The sequence below is a fragment of the Mesoplodon bidens genome (genome assembly GCF_964165515.1).
Source record: "Mesoplodon bidens genome assembly, chromosome: 18".
In the NCBI taxonomy this organism is placed as follows: Eukaryota; Metazoa; Chordata; class Mammalia; order Artiodactyla; family Ziphiidae; genus Mesoplodon; species Mesoplodon bidens.
In genome coordinates this window covers 20,362,076-20,376,981 of record NC_138175.1, presented here as the reverse complement: position 1 = coordinate 20,376,981, position 14,906 = coordinate 20,362,076, and the positions used below count along the sequence as shown (strand labels likewise).

Here is a 14,906-nt window from a genome sequence, read left to right as displayed (position 1 = left end):
TGATAGAGAAATAAACAATGAAAAATAAAAACAAGGAATATAATAAACGTAACTGCCACCTCTTTACTCCCACTTGCCACGGTCCTTCCCGTCCCCGATCCTCACCTGGACTACTCAAAGTCTCTTAGCAGGCTTTGGATCATCTCAGCCTTCTCAAAGCCATTCCTCACACCCTCTAACCCAGCGACAGCCAACAAAAACACGTGAGCCATGTAAGTAATTTTAAATTTTCTAAGAGCCATATTTTAAAAAGTAAAAAGAAATAGGTAGAGTTCACTTTAATAGTAAATTTTATTTACTCCAATATAGCCAAAATACCACCATTTCAACATGTAATTTTACATTCTGCTTTTTTCCTATTACCTCTTTGAACTCCAACATGTTTTTTACACCTATGCACACCTCAAAATTCATACTAGCCACACTGCAAGTGCTCAACAGCCACAGCTCTGACTGTTCCTCATCTCTTTCAGAAAATCCAAATTCATTAGCCTAACAAGTCAGGCCCAACCTGGGTCCCCCTCATCCCTCCCCTTCCATACCTCTGCCTGGTGAACCATACCTGGTACCTCCTTCCCACCCCTTTCCTGGGCTCGCCCTCAGCTCCCAGGACCTGGTAAACTCCTTCTCCACAGGACACACCACACCTCCTAGCCAAGCCCACTGTCCCCACCCCTATTACAGCACGTGGCTCCGGTGATCAGGAAGGTTGTGTACTTTCTCTGCCTCATACCAAACCCTCCTCCAAATGGACTGTGAACCCCTTGGAGGCAGGGATTTTTGTCCTATTTATGTATGTCTAACAGTATCTGGCCCAGCCTCGACGTTCACACATATATGAAGTATAGATTTTTTTTTTAAGGGGGAAAATATGTTAGAATTTTTACCAACATCTAGCTACTGACCTTGATCTAACTCTAAAGTTACTTAGCCAACTCTTAACCTGAAATTATACACATGTGTAGGGTTTGGACCAAAAATGGTTGAGAGAAAGTAGACAAGCTAAAGAAGCAACTACTGCTGGAAGAGCCATTGCTCCTTGGGGTTTGCTTTTTTTCCACTGGCACAAAAAACTTTTAGCCTTAAACTGTTTTTCATAGCTGTGCTGGAATAAACGGGAAACCACAAAAATGAAGGCTTCCCCTGCACCAGTCATCAAATTGTAGTGGCAAGAAAGAAACCATTCAAAACTATCCACGTTTGATGAAACTCTGAACATTTTAAGTTGTTTATTAACCCATTTAATTCCCAAATTTAACCAATCATTTGAAATGTTCAGAGACAAAATTCTGGATTCCAGTATTTCCTATGGGCCTCTCCAGTCTTCACTGGAGATGAAGGCCTCCCTTCTCAGGCCTCACAGAACGGCTGTTCTTTTATTTTCATCAGAGAGGTCCATAAAAACAAGCACAAGGACCCTCAGCCTCAATCCCAGTTGTGACTTCTTTACACATGTTACGTGTCTGCTCTAAGGATTCTCAAAATACTGACGTGGCAGATCCTCAGTGACCCTCTCCCCCAACATGTTAATCAGCAAGCAGACAACTTTAGTAATAATTACAGAACCCCTGGTTTTCATTTTATACGTTCCTAAGCAAAAAGCTTGGCAAAGCCTCTTATGGTTTCCCCTCCTTTAACAAAAATCTGTCTCCTAAGCAAAAGCTTCTGTTTCCTAGTAGCACTAGATACACTTAAAACTCACGATTAAAAAAAGAAAAAAATAATTACAATGGCATTTTATTTCCATACTTTCTCCCCAATATTTTCCACTTACAACAGAGTCCAGAAGCTTATTTGCTTATAAATATATAAATGTTATTGTTCCCTTATAGATCCCATGTCTTCAAATAATTTGACCTTACGAACTATGTTAAATAATACATAAACTGTTATTTTTTTTCTTTCTTCAGTGAAACAGATATGTATATTCACCTGTTCATTCGGTGCCTCACTATGGGGCCAGGTGCTGTTTTAGACACTGAGGATACCTCAGGGAACTCAAAACACAAAGCCTCTGCTCTCGTGGAGTTGGTATTCTAGTTGGGTGGTAAATGCTGAGAAGAAAAGTAAAGCAGGGTGAGGCGGATAAAGAGCAGGGATGGGGGAGTGTCCTACTTTTGGCAGGTGGTCAGGGAAGGTCTCTTGAGCAGGTCTCTTGAGCAGAAGAGAAGAACAGAGCCAAGTGGGCATTTCTGGGAAGGGATGGAGGGGATGGAAGAATCAAGCTCAGATGCAAAGACTCTAAAGCAGGAGTATGTTAATCAAAATGTTAATCAAAGCTTCTGGTCAAGTGAAATAATCAGTACCTTAAAACCCCAGTCAGAAAAGAAACTGGCCTTACTCTGTTTAATGCAGTTTATATTAGACTTTCTGAAACACAACTGGTACCCAGCCCCTCAGTCTGATTCTCAACCCCCATTTCTATATTAATAAACTTAGGGCTCCCAGGGGACCCCTCACTCTGAAAACCAGTGGCAAACCCCACCATTTTATGTGAGGACACAAGGCCACACACGAGAGGTGCTGAGAGGAGGGCTGGGCGCCACCCCTGCCTTTAAGTGAGAATTTTTCACACAAAAATCCCCCCCATCAAGAAGTTAAACCGCTTCAAAATAAGATAGTTTCCAAATGCTAAAAAGGCAAGATCTTCTCCCGAAGGAGGTGTCACTTTCTGACTTCTGTACCCTTCCACTCATCTGTTCCCTCTTCAGCCAGCTGCAGGCCTGTTCCCAGCTCTGGACCACTTTGAACTGAGCCTTTGAAAGTTTAAACTGGCTCTTCGCCACCAGACAAGATGCTGAGGCCATCCCCTCGTCCGGAGGTGCCTTGCGCTCTCGCTCTCTGCCTTTCCTCCTCCTTCTAGACTCTCTGAAGTCTCACCCTGCTAATGAATCCAAATCCCAGTTCATCTCGCCCTGCTTTTTACCTCTCTTGCACACACAGGAATAATCTTATTTTCCAAACAAAAACCTCAGGACTCACTGTCAATAAATGGTACTTGCTGCTCTAATTTCAATGCTTGGAATATTTCATAATTTAAAAGTACAGTAATTTTTTAAAACTTAGGATGGGGCTTCCCTGGTGGCACAGTGGTTAAGAGTCCGCCTGCCGATGCAGGGGACACGGGTTCGTGCCCCGGTCCGGGAAGATCCCACATGCTACGGAGCGGCTAGGCCCGTGAGTCATGGCCGCTGAGCCTGCGCGTCCGGAGCCTGTGCTCCACAACGGGAGAGGCCACAACAGTGAGAGGCCCGCGTACCGCAAGAAAAAAAAAACCAAACTTAGGATGTACTTATATATGGTCTGAGAGAGCACACAAAACTGAGAGTGAGAAAATTGAGGCTCTATGATCACAGTTACAGGCCTTTGACTATTGCGCTATGCTCTAACAAACAACTTTATCTTCCAAAGAAATACGACATCACCCTACGAAAGGATTCGGAGCTACTTCCAGGAATGAGGACAAAGAGGCAGTGAGTGATAGCTGTGGGTTGAAGGCCAGAACGCTGCTATTTCCAGGTCATTTCAACAGCTCAGGGAGCTAAATGGACCATCTTGGAAAATAATCAGCTTTGGCAGCCATACAGACCTCAGCCCTTAATGGGGTGGATCACATATGTGCTGCATCTCAGGTACATCCAGCACTACCTCTAGGCTGGAAATAGGCCTCTCTCCAGCATGCAGGTAAGCATCCATTCATTCTACCAGGAGGGAGAAGCATCATGGATTTGGCAGGGCACGTACACTGCCCTTGCCCCCTCTAAGCATCCTATGAAGTGCCATGACCTGGGAAAGGCTCTTAGTACTTTGTAATTAAGAAAAAAGGTCATCAGGGACTTCCCTGGTGGTCGAGTGGTTAAGAATCCGCCTTCCAATGCAGGGGACACAGGTTCGATCCCTGGCTGGGGAACTAAGATGCCACAGAGCAACGAAGCCCCGTGCACCGCAACAAAAGATCCCGCATGCAACTAAGATCCGACGCAGCCAAATAAATAAATATTTTTTAAAAAGAAAGAAAAGATAGGGCTTCCCTGGTGGTGCAGTGGTTGAGAGTCCGCCTGCCAATGCAGGGGACACGGGTTCGTGCCCCGGTCCGGGAAGATCCCACGTGCCGCGGAGCCCGTGAGCCATGGCCACTGAGCCTGCGCGTCTGGAGCCTGTGCTCCGCAGCGGGAGGGGCCACAACAGTGAGAGGCCCGCGTACCGCAAAATAAAAAAAAAGAAAGAAAGAAAAGATAAAAGGTCATCACAATGATCATTTTGAGGTGTACAGAAATATCAAATCGCTATGCTGTATAACAAGAACTAACGTAGTGCTGTAGGTCAATTATACTTCAACATAAAACTCATAGAAAATGAGATCAGAATTGTGGTTACCAGAGGTGGCACGTAGGGAAGAGAGGGATGGATGAGGGTGGTCACAAGGTACAAACTTCCAGGTACAAGATAAATGAATACTAGGGATGTGATGCACAACATGCTGAGTATAGTGAACACTGCTGCTGTTATATACGTAAGTTAAGCAAGTAAATCCTGAGTTCTCATCACAAGGAAAAAAAATTTTTTCTATTTCTTTAATTTTGTATCTATCTGAGATGGTGGATGTTCACTAAACTTATGGTGGTAATCATTTCATGACGTATGTAAATCAAATCATTATGCTGCACACCTTAAACTTATACAGTGTCTATGTCAAATATATCTCAATAAAACTGGAAGAGAAAAAATAATTAAATCTTTTTGAAAAAGAAAGAAAGAACAAAGGTTTCCAGTGCTATCAAGAAAGAAATTTTTTTTTTTTAAATTTTGGCTGCAGCAGGTCTTATGGTATGCAGGATCTTTTAGCTGCTGCATGTGAACTCTTAGTTGCGGCATGTGGGATCTAGTTCCCTGACCAAGGATTGAACCCAGGTCCCCTGCATTGGGGGCATGGAGTCTTGGCCACTGGACCACCAAGGAAGTCCCAAGAAAAAATTAATTTGGCCCTATGACCCAGGAGGAGTCCTGAAGGTCTTACTGAGCTCAGCATTTCCCACTGGTAAGTTCTTGTGGGTAAGCACACTGTTAACTTGGGATAAGGTGAGACCTTTACGTATGTTGTAGGATCAAGTCCATATATGTTTTTTTAATGTTCAGAAATGTAATGATATTGCCCTTTGATCTAGTAATAGCACTCCCTGAAATTTAACAAAAAATAGTCACAATTCAAAAGAAGAATGAAGGACATTTACTGAAGGATCCTTCCTAATAGCAAAATATTGGAAACCATGATCAAGGGATCTTATGCAGCCTTTGGAAGGGAAAAATTCCAAAGTGCTTTTCATTTGACTAAGATTTTTTCCCTAATTTCCTTCAATGTTACAATGGTTTTTTTATTGAGATATAACTGGAATATAACATTACATTAGTTTCAGGTGTACAACATAATGATTCAGTATTTCTATATATCAATATTTGTATCAATAATGATATTCACATTATCACCACAATAAGTCTTATTTAACATGCATCACCATATATAGTTTAAAAATTTTTTTCTTGTGATGAGAGCTTATCAGATCTATTCTCTTAGCAACTTTCAATTACAATGCAACTGCAATACAGTATTATTAACTATAGTAGCCAGCCTATAAGGTAGATTCCTTTCAAATGGGAGAAAGTTTTTCATTAGCATCAACAAATTTATTAAGCACCCACAACTGTGCAGAAGGCTTCTTTTTTTTTTTTTACAGGAAAATAGATTGAAAAAACTTTTAAGCTCCAAGTTTCTTCAAGATGTCTGTACTGTATTATCTAAATCATTCTCCCCAAAAGGGCCTCCAAATTACAAAGTAAGAAAGTAATAAAAGGTTAACTAAAGATTATGATTGGTATAATAGCTTTAAGGCTAATATATACTAAGCTTTAAGCTAATATTTACTCTCTCTATATATAGAGCTAGTAACAGCTGATGCTTTGGGAATTTTTGAACAGAAGGTATCTGCGTGTGGTATACAATTCAAATACAGTGAAAAATAAATCTCCCTTCCACCCTGACCCTTGGTCACCCAGTTTCCCAACTTGTACCATTCCAGAGATATTCGATAGTGCTAACATGTTGGTGTGACTTGTGTGTGAGAGACACTTTGCTAAGGACTTTGTATGGAAGGCTCACGGGCGGCAGTAGCCCTCTCATCAGCCCTGATTTACAAATAAGGAGACCCGCTTGTGGCCTGAAGTGAACAAGCAACTGGCCAAAAGTCTCATGGTGATAAGAGACATAAAGTCCATACTCTCAGAGCCCCTCCCCATCCCACCCCCCAACACACACACACACACACACACACCCCTGAACTCCATGTTCTATCTTCATGTTGTGTTGTTCCCTCTGCCCTCAAAACCAATCCTTCATCATCCCTCTGCCTGGCTAACCTGACTTTCCATATCAATTTTAGAATCAGCTTCTCTATCTAAAAAAAATCTTGCTGGGATTTTGGGATAATGTTAAACCTACAGATCAATCTGTGGAGAAGTGACACATATTTATTTATTTATGTATTTTTGAAAAGCTTTTATATATATATATATTTTTTTATTTATTTTTGGCTGCGTTGGGTCTTCGTTGCTGCATGCGGGCTTTCTCTAGTTGCGGTGAGCGTGGGCTACTCTTCGTTGCGGTGTGCGGGCTTCTCACTGTGGTGGCTTCTCTTGTTGCGGAGCACAGGCTCTAGGCGCATGGGCTCAGTAGTTGCAGCGCGTGTGGTTGTGGCGCATGAGCTTAGTTGCTCCGCGGCATGTGGGATTTTTCCCGACCAGGGTCGAACCCATGTCTCCTGCATTGGTAGGTGGATTCTCAACCACTGCGCCACCAGAGAAGTCCAAGGAGTGATATTTTAATAACTATATCGAATCTTGCAATCCATGAGCACAGTATGTCTGCCCACTTACTTCAGTGGTCTTTGATTTCCTTCTTCGGTGTTTTGTAGTTTTCAGCATGTAGATCCTGTACATGTTTTGTTAGATTTAGACCTAAGTATTTCATTCTTTTCAGAGCTATCATAACTGATATGGGTTGCTTTTTTTTTTAAATTTCAGTTTCCAATGATTGATTGCTAGGATATAAAAATATGATTGATTTTTGTGTGTTGACCTTGTATGTTGCCACCTTGCTGACTCACACATTAGTCCTAGGAGCTTTTTTATAGATTTCCATGGGATTGTCTACGTAGACAATCATGCCATCTGCAAATAGGGACAGTTTTTCTTTCTTTCCAGTCTGAATGCCTTCTATTTATTTTTCTTGCACTGGCTAGCACTTCCAGTAGGATGTGGAAGACAGAACAGACATGTGGTGAGAACAGACATCATTGCCTTGCTCCCCATCTTAAGGGGAAGTATTTTCACCACTAACTATGTTAGCTGTCGATTTCTGGCAGATGCCCTTTTCCAGGTTGAGGCAGTTCCCTTATCTTACTAGTCTTCTTGGCTACATTTATTGTGAATGAATGTTGAATTTTGTCAAAAGTTCTTTTCTGCATCCCCTGACATAATCAAGTGTTTTTTGTGCTTTAAACTGTTAGTATGGTGGATTATATCTCCTGATTTTGGAAAACTGAACCAGCCTTTTCTTCCTGGGATAAATCACAATGATTGTCGTGTACTATTCTTTTTACATAACATTGCTGGATTCAATTTCCTAGTAGTTCGTTGAGGATTTTTGTGCCTCTGTTCATGAGGATGGTTGGTCTGAAGCTTTCTTTTCTTGAATCATCTTTGTCTGGTTTTATAAAACAGATGTGTACTAGACACTTTTCTGAGGTCTTGGGTGATAATTTTACTTTTTTTTTTTTTTTTTTTTTTTTTTTTTTTTTTTTTTTTGTGGTACACAGGCCTCTCACTGTTGTGGCCTCTCCCATTGTGGAGCACAGGCTCCGGACACGCAGGCTCAGCGGCCATGGCTCATGGGCCCAGCCGCTCCACGGCATGTGGGATCTTCCCAGACCGGGGCACGAACCTGTGTCCCCTGCATCGGCAGGCGGACTCTCAACCACTGTGCCACCAGGGAAGCCCAATTTTACTATTTTTAATCATCATAAAAACTTACGAGAGATTTTAATCTTTGCTTAAATTCTGCTAGAATTTATTTGACTTCAAGTTTTTGACCAGGAAGACAACTCCCAAAGATAACAATCTGCCCAAGGGAAAATGGGACTGTTTTATAAGAAGCCACCTTAAGGTAGAAGTGAGAAGCCAATGCAGTGAAACTACTTCACCAGCCATTCTCTGCACGCTCCTGCCCTGCTTCTATACAGCCCAGGAAAGCCAGAAAGGTGAGGGAAGCGCTCACCAGCACGGGATGAAAAACTGACAGTTTCCATCATGTAAAAGATAAGTTATCACCCAACCCTGAAATGCAAACGCTCACATTTGTCTTTGAGTTACCTAAGAAAGCACCTGTCAAACATTAACCCTTTAGTTCTTACAATTCCTAAAATGCTCAGTCATTACCACTCACATTCTACTACGGAGGAAGCCAAGAAACAATGGGGTTAAGAGATTTCAAGGAGATCAGCAGAGCTAAAATTTGAATTTAAACATCACCTATTACCCAACTTTGTTTAAAAAATAGTCCTAGGGATTCCCTGGTGGCACAGTGGTTGAGAGTCCGCCTGCCGATACAGGGGACACGGGTTCGTGCCCCAGTCCGGGAAGATCCCCCATGCCGTGGAGCAGCTGGGCCCGTAAGCCATGGCCGCTGAGCCTGTGCCTCCGGAGCCTGTGCTCCTCAACGGGAGAGGCCACAACAGTGAGAGGCCCGCATACTGCAAAAAAAAAAAAAAAAGTCCTAAACAAATGCAATGCGATGTCAGAAGGTCAATCAGGCATGGGAGGGGCTCAAGAAAGGGATCCAGGGACTTCCCTGGTGGTCCAGTGGTTAAGACTCCGAACTCCCAATGCAGGGGACTCAGGTTGGATCCCTGGTCGGGGAACTAAGATCCCACATGCCACGGGGTGCAGCCAAAAAATAAAATAAAATAAAAGTGATGTAGACAAAAAAGAAAAAAAAAAGAGAAAGGGATCTGAAGCAAAAGAGCTCCTTGAGAGGTGTTTTTGGAACTTAAAAGCTGATTCTGCTCTTGGCTCTTTTGAGAAGGCCTATCCCCTCAAGGCGGAAAGTGACAAGTCTGCTGGGTGAGGAGCAGGACACCACACAGGAACTGCACACCTAGGAACAGCGCAATGGCCACTGAGAAATCAAAACCCTTGTTAAGTGTATCACTTCAGTACGTAAAAGTCACCCAGAAAGTCACCAGGCTGACCAAAGACCTCAGGAATGTCCTTGGACTCAAGGTCTCCTCTGCTCTGTGGAACAACTGAAAATGATGTGTTCAGGAGGCAGGAAAGGGCACGCCACCTGGGTTCAAGTCCCAGCTCCACCAACCACTAGCCATGTGACCTTAAATGAGTCACGACCTCGGTGCCTCTAACTTTCTCAACCATAAAATAAAGGTGATAACAGTAGAGTAAGCACTCATTAGTGATGCCTGCTGTTGTGATTCAGAAAGTCGTCCCATCGAGGTCCTCTCCTCATGGTATAAGCGATAGTATGCCCCACCCCCATCCCAAGAGCAAAATTCTGCTTTCAACCGAGTGCTTTGGAAAAAAAATCAAAACAAAACAATAAACAAAAGGCCCACATTAACTATTTCATTAAATGATGTCTGAGAGCTAAAAACCAATAAGCACTCACAGAATCCACATTCAAAAGAAAGAAGAAGGTATTTAAATCAATAGTTTAAACCAACTCTTTTCCTACAAAAAGTACATTTATATTGTTTGAAATAACCACAGGAGATACTCTCCCCAACTAAGAAATAGGTATGAGTTTCATTTTTAAAACATATAATCTACGACTTCCCTGGTGGCGCAGTGGTTAAGAATCCGCCTGCCAATGCAGGGGACACGGATTCGAGCCCACATGCCTCGGGGCAACTAAGCCTGTGCGCCACAACTACTGAGCCTGCGCCCTAGAGACCGCGAGCCACAACTACTGAAGCCCATGAGCCTAGAGCCCGTGCTCCGCAACAAGAGAAGCCACCACAGTGAGAAGCCCGTGCACCGCAACAAAGAGTAGCCCCCCCTCGCCACAACTAGAGAAAGGCCACGCGCAGCAACGAAGACCCAACGCAGCCAAAAATAAATTAATTTTTAAAAAGATATAATCTATGAAAATGCACTGATTAATTTCCATAATATTTCAGATTAGTTTTACTATCAAATAGCATTCCATTTAAAATATCGATTTAACTTTTAAATCACTAGGAAGTAAACTATCTTTAATTCAAATATATAATTATAATTTTGGGGTGGCATTATCACCAAGTTTCTTTAAAGGCAGGAAGTATTACTTAGCAACAGTGACAGCTAACGTTTTATTACACACTAACTAAGCGCCTAATAAACTAGGTGCTAATTTCTACATACTACCTCATTCTCTTAATCCTTTTCGAGAGATATAGGCTCATTTTACAGAAGAACCTCAGCCTTGAGGTTGACTATTTACGGTTCTGATAGAGAACTGATTGCTAGTACTGTGTAAGGTTTTAACACTAAAAGGATAGAGAAAGGTAAGTCTCAAACTTTAATGTGCATGAGAATCTCCTGGAGAATCTTGCTAAACTGCAGATTATGATTCAGAAAGCCTGGGGTGAGGCCTCTGACTCTGCAGTTCTAATAAGCTCTCAGGTGCTGGCAATGCTGCTGACTACACCTGGAGCAAGGACCTGCAGTGGGCAATAGGCCACAAACCGCAAAAAATGTCTCTAAAACCTAAAACGAAAAAAAGTCAAATTTTTTCTCAAAAAGTAATATTAGAATTAGAACTTATATTAGACATATTTCTTGATGGGATTCTGAGCTTTGTAACATCTTAGAAATATCTTCAGGGACTTCCCTGGCGGTGCAGTGGACAGGACTCCATGCTTCCGAGGCAGGGGGCACGGGTTTGATCCCTGGTTGGAGAACTAAGATGCCCCATGGCATGGCCAAAAACAAAAAGAAATATCTTCATAACGACTCTTGTTTTCTTTTCCAGTTTAAGTTGAGAGTCCACTATCTTGAAGTTTTGTGGCGGTTTTTCCCCCTAAAAACACTGATTTTTTTTTTTAACAAGGCTGAAAAGCTAAATAAATAGAACTGTTTCACGTTGCCATACCCTTCAAGCAGGTCCCCATCCTTCAATCACCCACACATAACATAACCTCTTGCTGTTTAAATTCTAGAGATTAGACAAAAGACAAGAGTTAGGCGAGATTTTAGGGGCTGGGCCCCAAAGTTCTTCCAGATGAAAAGTAAAGCGCTACAAAAAAAAAAATAGCACCTTACGAAAAGGCAGTGATAAATACCACTGGCTTCCATTTCTGGCTTTAGGTGACAAAATTCCAGCAATGAGGTGATATCTAACATTTTATATAAACTACTGGATTTCATTCTTTTATCAGATCTTTTGAGTGGCAAGCTCTAGGTACTTTCAAAAGTCCAGAGTAAACAAAACAAGGTACTTAACAAGGCCCTAAATTCCACCTGGGCCCACGTTCCCTCCCATCCTGCTCTTTAATTCACTTCTGATTATCAGTGCTGTACTCAAACATCAGCTAGCTGCCTCTTTTTTTTTTTTTTTTTTTGCTGTACGCGGGCCTCTCACTGCTGTGGCCTCTCCCGTTGCGGAGCACAGGCTCCGGACACACAGGCTCCGCGGCCATGGCTCGCGGGCCCAGCTGCTGCGCGGCATGTGGGATCTTCCGGGATAGGGGCACGAACCCGTGTCCCCTGCATCGGCAGGCGGACTCTCAACCACTGCGCCACCAGGGAAGCCCTAGCTGCCTCTTTTTAAAGGCAGTTATACACCTCCCCCACTCCTCCATTCACTTTGCTAACCACAATGCCTAACTACAGAACAAATATATCTCTTGGAACATTCCACTTTACCAGATAAGGTCAGTTTAAAATTCTAGAGAGGAATAACCTGCTCCGTTTGTCTTTCCTGAGAGCCCTTCAAAACTACCCTCTTGCAATCAGCAGAACAAGCCTTTCACCGGAGTGAGTGAGTGAGAGAGAGAGAGAGAGAGAGAACAGTCTATGATTATGCAATTTACAAACACTGAGACCTTTATTTAAAGGATATCCACACATTAAATGATTCCCAAGGAACCTTTATCTATGTACTCAAGTAAGCACAAGAAGACCAGTGCTTGGAAGAAACAAAATGCACATACATTGCAGCTCTGTGCAAATGGCTTCTCTAGATGAGAAGTCTATAAAGTTTCGCTGCCAGGCCTCAGAGGAAAGGCCTACCTGTGTCAGGGGATATCGGGACAGTTTTTTCCGAACTGGAGTATGCTCTATCCACAGCAGAGCTAAGTAACAAACCAAAGAGGCCTGTTAGAAAACCACAAAAGAGGGGCAGAGGGGACAGGCCCCTGCCCTGAACACCCTGAAAGCTAAAAATAAGAATTCTGAGAAATGAGCTCTACCATAGACAAGCCCAAAAGAAAGTTCTCTGTTTCTGTTACCTCCAAAACTGGCTGCCCTCCCACAGTGATTTAACTCTGGGTACCAACTGGGCAATGCCAGCCATGGTGCTGGGGCGGAGGATTCAGGGATGCCGGTTCTATCTTCTGGGCTAATTAGAAGGAATCAAAACCTCTGCAGCAGGGACTTCCTTGGTGGCTAGTGGTTAAGAATCCGCCTGCCAATGCAGGGGAAACTGGTTCGAGCCCTGGTCCAGTAAGATCCCACATGCCGTAGAGCAACTAAGCCCGTGCACCACAACTACTGAGCCTGTACTCTAGAGCCCGGGAGCCACAACTATCGAACCCACGTGCCACAACTACTGAAGCCCGAGTGCCTGGAGCCCGTGCTCCGCAACAAGAGAAGCCACCGCAATGAGAAGCCCATGAACAGCAACAAAGAGTAGCTCCCACTCGCCGCAACTAGAGAAAGCCCCCGTGCAGCAACGAAGACCCAATGCAGCCATAAATAAATAAATAACAACAAACAAACAAACAAACAAAACCTCTGCAGCATAAACTGGAGACTCTGGGCAAATCTGGGCTCCCCCAATGCATCTAGACTACATGCTTCCATTCAACAAACATTTATTTGAGCGTCTACCATATGCCCAGCACTCTGCTGGGCGCCAGGGAAGAAACCGAGCCACAGTCCCCAGTGGTGGAAGCCGAGACAAACGAGGACCATCCGGAGGAGTGGAGGATGTGCGGGCCCCGAAAACCTAACACAAGTTGCTATGACCAGCAGTACCCAGGGGACAGCATGACCCCCGCCGGTTTCGCGCACCACCAAACCCAACAGTGAAAGAGGCTCGCGACAGCGAAGGCTGGAGTGGACAGGAAGGCCCGGGGGCAGGTGTTCAGGTGGAAGGCGCACACCTGAGGCGGCAGGGCTGGGGAAGGCAGGGTCCCCAGGGGAGGGGGAGGGTGGCACGGGGACCCAGCGAAGGAGAGGGAGCGCAAGGACTGGGGCCATGGGGAGCGAGTGCGCGATGGAGGCCGGCCGGGCCTGCGCCCCCTGAAGCGGGAGCAGGGAGGGAAGGCGCGCGGCTAGGCCGCCCGCCGGCACCTGGGGCCCCGCCCGGCACCTACCACTTGGGCGACCTTGAGGCAGCCGAACGCGCCGCGCAGGTAGTCCGGGTCGCAGCGCAGGCCAGCCAGCCCGCGACGCTGGCTCACCGGCTCGGTGGTGGGCTGGTACGGACTGCTGGCGCCCGAGATCATGGAGGTGCTCGAGGCCTCGCCCTCGAAGCCGTCCAGCTCCTCGCCGCTCCGCATGCTGCCGCCCGGCCCGGGCCGCCTTGCGCGGCTGGCCTCCGGCGCCCGGAGCTAGCGGGCTCAGCGGGGCCGCCGCATCGCCGCCGCCGCCGCCGCCGCCGACTAACTGCCCGCACCACCGCCGCCGCCGCCTCTGAGCCCGCCGCCCGGCTGCGGCCGCGGCTCGGTCCGCTCGGGCTCGGCTCCCGCCGCCTCGGCAGCGGAAAGGGAGGGAGGCGGGAGCTGGCGGAGAGGGAAGGAGGCGGGAGCCGGCGCGGCCAGCCGGGAGAGGGCGGAGCGAGCGCCCGCCCGCCGGCCGCTCGGCGGCGCTCCGCGGCTCCCGCGAGTGGAGGTGGCTGCCCGCGCTGCGGGGCCTCGGGAGGGCGGGGCGGGGCGGGGCGCCAGGGCCTCTGGCTCCGCCCTCACCTGAGTACGCGCGGGGGTCGGGGCCGCGGCTGCGCGCCAGGCTATCACGGCGTGGGAGGGCGAAGGTCCGGGAAAGAGGGGTAGTGGGGAGGAGGGAGAATGGGGGCTGACGGAGGGTCGAGGTGGACCTAGGGGGCACGGAGCTGCTTTCCCAGGGCGCTGCCTCCGTTTCTTCCCTGGAGGAAGTGGGGTCTTCTTCAGGTAGGCCAGGGGACTTATCGGTGAAGACCAAGATGTGCTGTGCGACCCCCGTCCTGGGAACAGTACGGGGCCCAGGGTGGGCCTGACTTGGACTGTTTGACTTACAAGAGGGGGCTAAGTGTCTTGGGCTCCCACACTGGGCAACAAACCAGTACCGAGGTCAGGGACTGAGCGGGACAGGGGTGAGAAGTCGGGGTGAGTGAGGTCGCTTAGTACTGGGTCTGTAAGACAGACACGCGGCAGTATTTGTGAATAACTCCCAATGTACGCTCTGGATTCACCGGCCTGACCGAGAATGGGAGCTAGCCCACAGGAGACCCTCGGTGACCAACATTAGTTTCCTCTCTTAGCTGAAAAGGTTTTGCAATCTCTGTCTAATCACCAAGGCAGGTTAAACACAGATTTTTGCACTGAAGGGCATTAATTAGGGACCAATTTGCAATTCAAGTGTGAAGGATAATTTTAAGCTTAAAC

At 46.0% G+C, this 14,906-nt stretch overlaps 1 protein-coding gene across 1 annotated transcript in view; it reads right to left on the bottom strand.

The window, feature by feature from the left end:
- CMTM4 (CKLF like MARVEL transmembrane domain containing 4) overlaps nucleotides 1-14,007 on the bottom strand; it is a 71,002-nt gene extending 56,995 nt beyond the window's left edge. Inside the window, exon 1 of the mRNA XM_081217015.1 lies at nucleotides 13,641-14,007. Coding sequence (XP_081073141.1) covers nucleotides 13,641-13,826 — 186 coding nt within the window. The 5' untranslated portion in view covers nucleotides 13,827-14,007. The remainder of the gene's footprint in view (nucleotides 1-13,640) is intronic.
- Nucleotides 14,008-14,906: the final 899 nt, after the last annotated feature.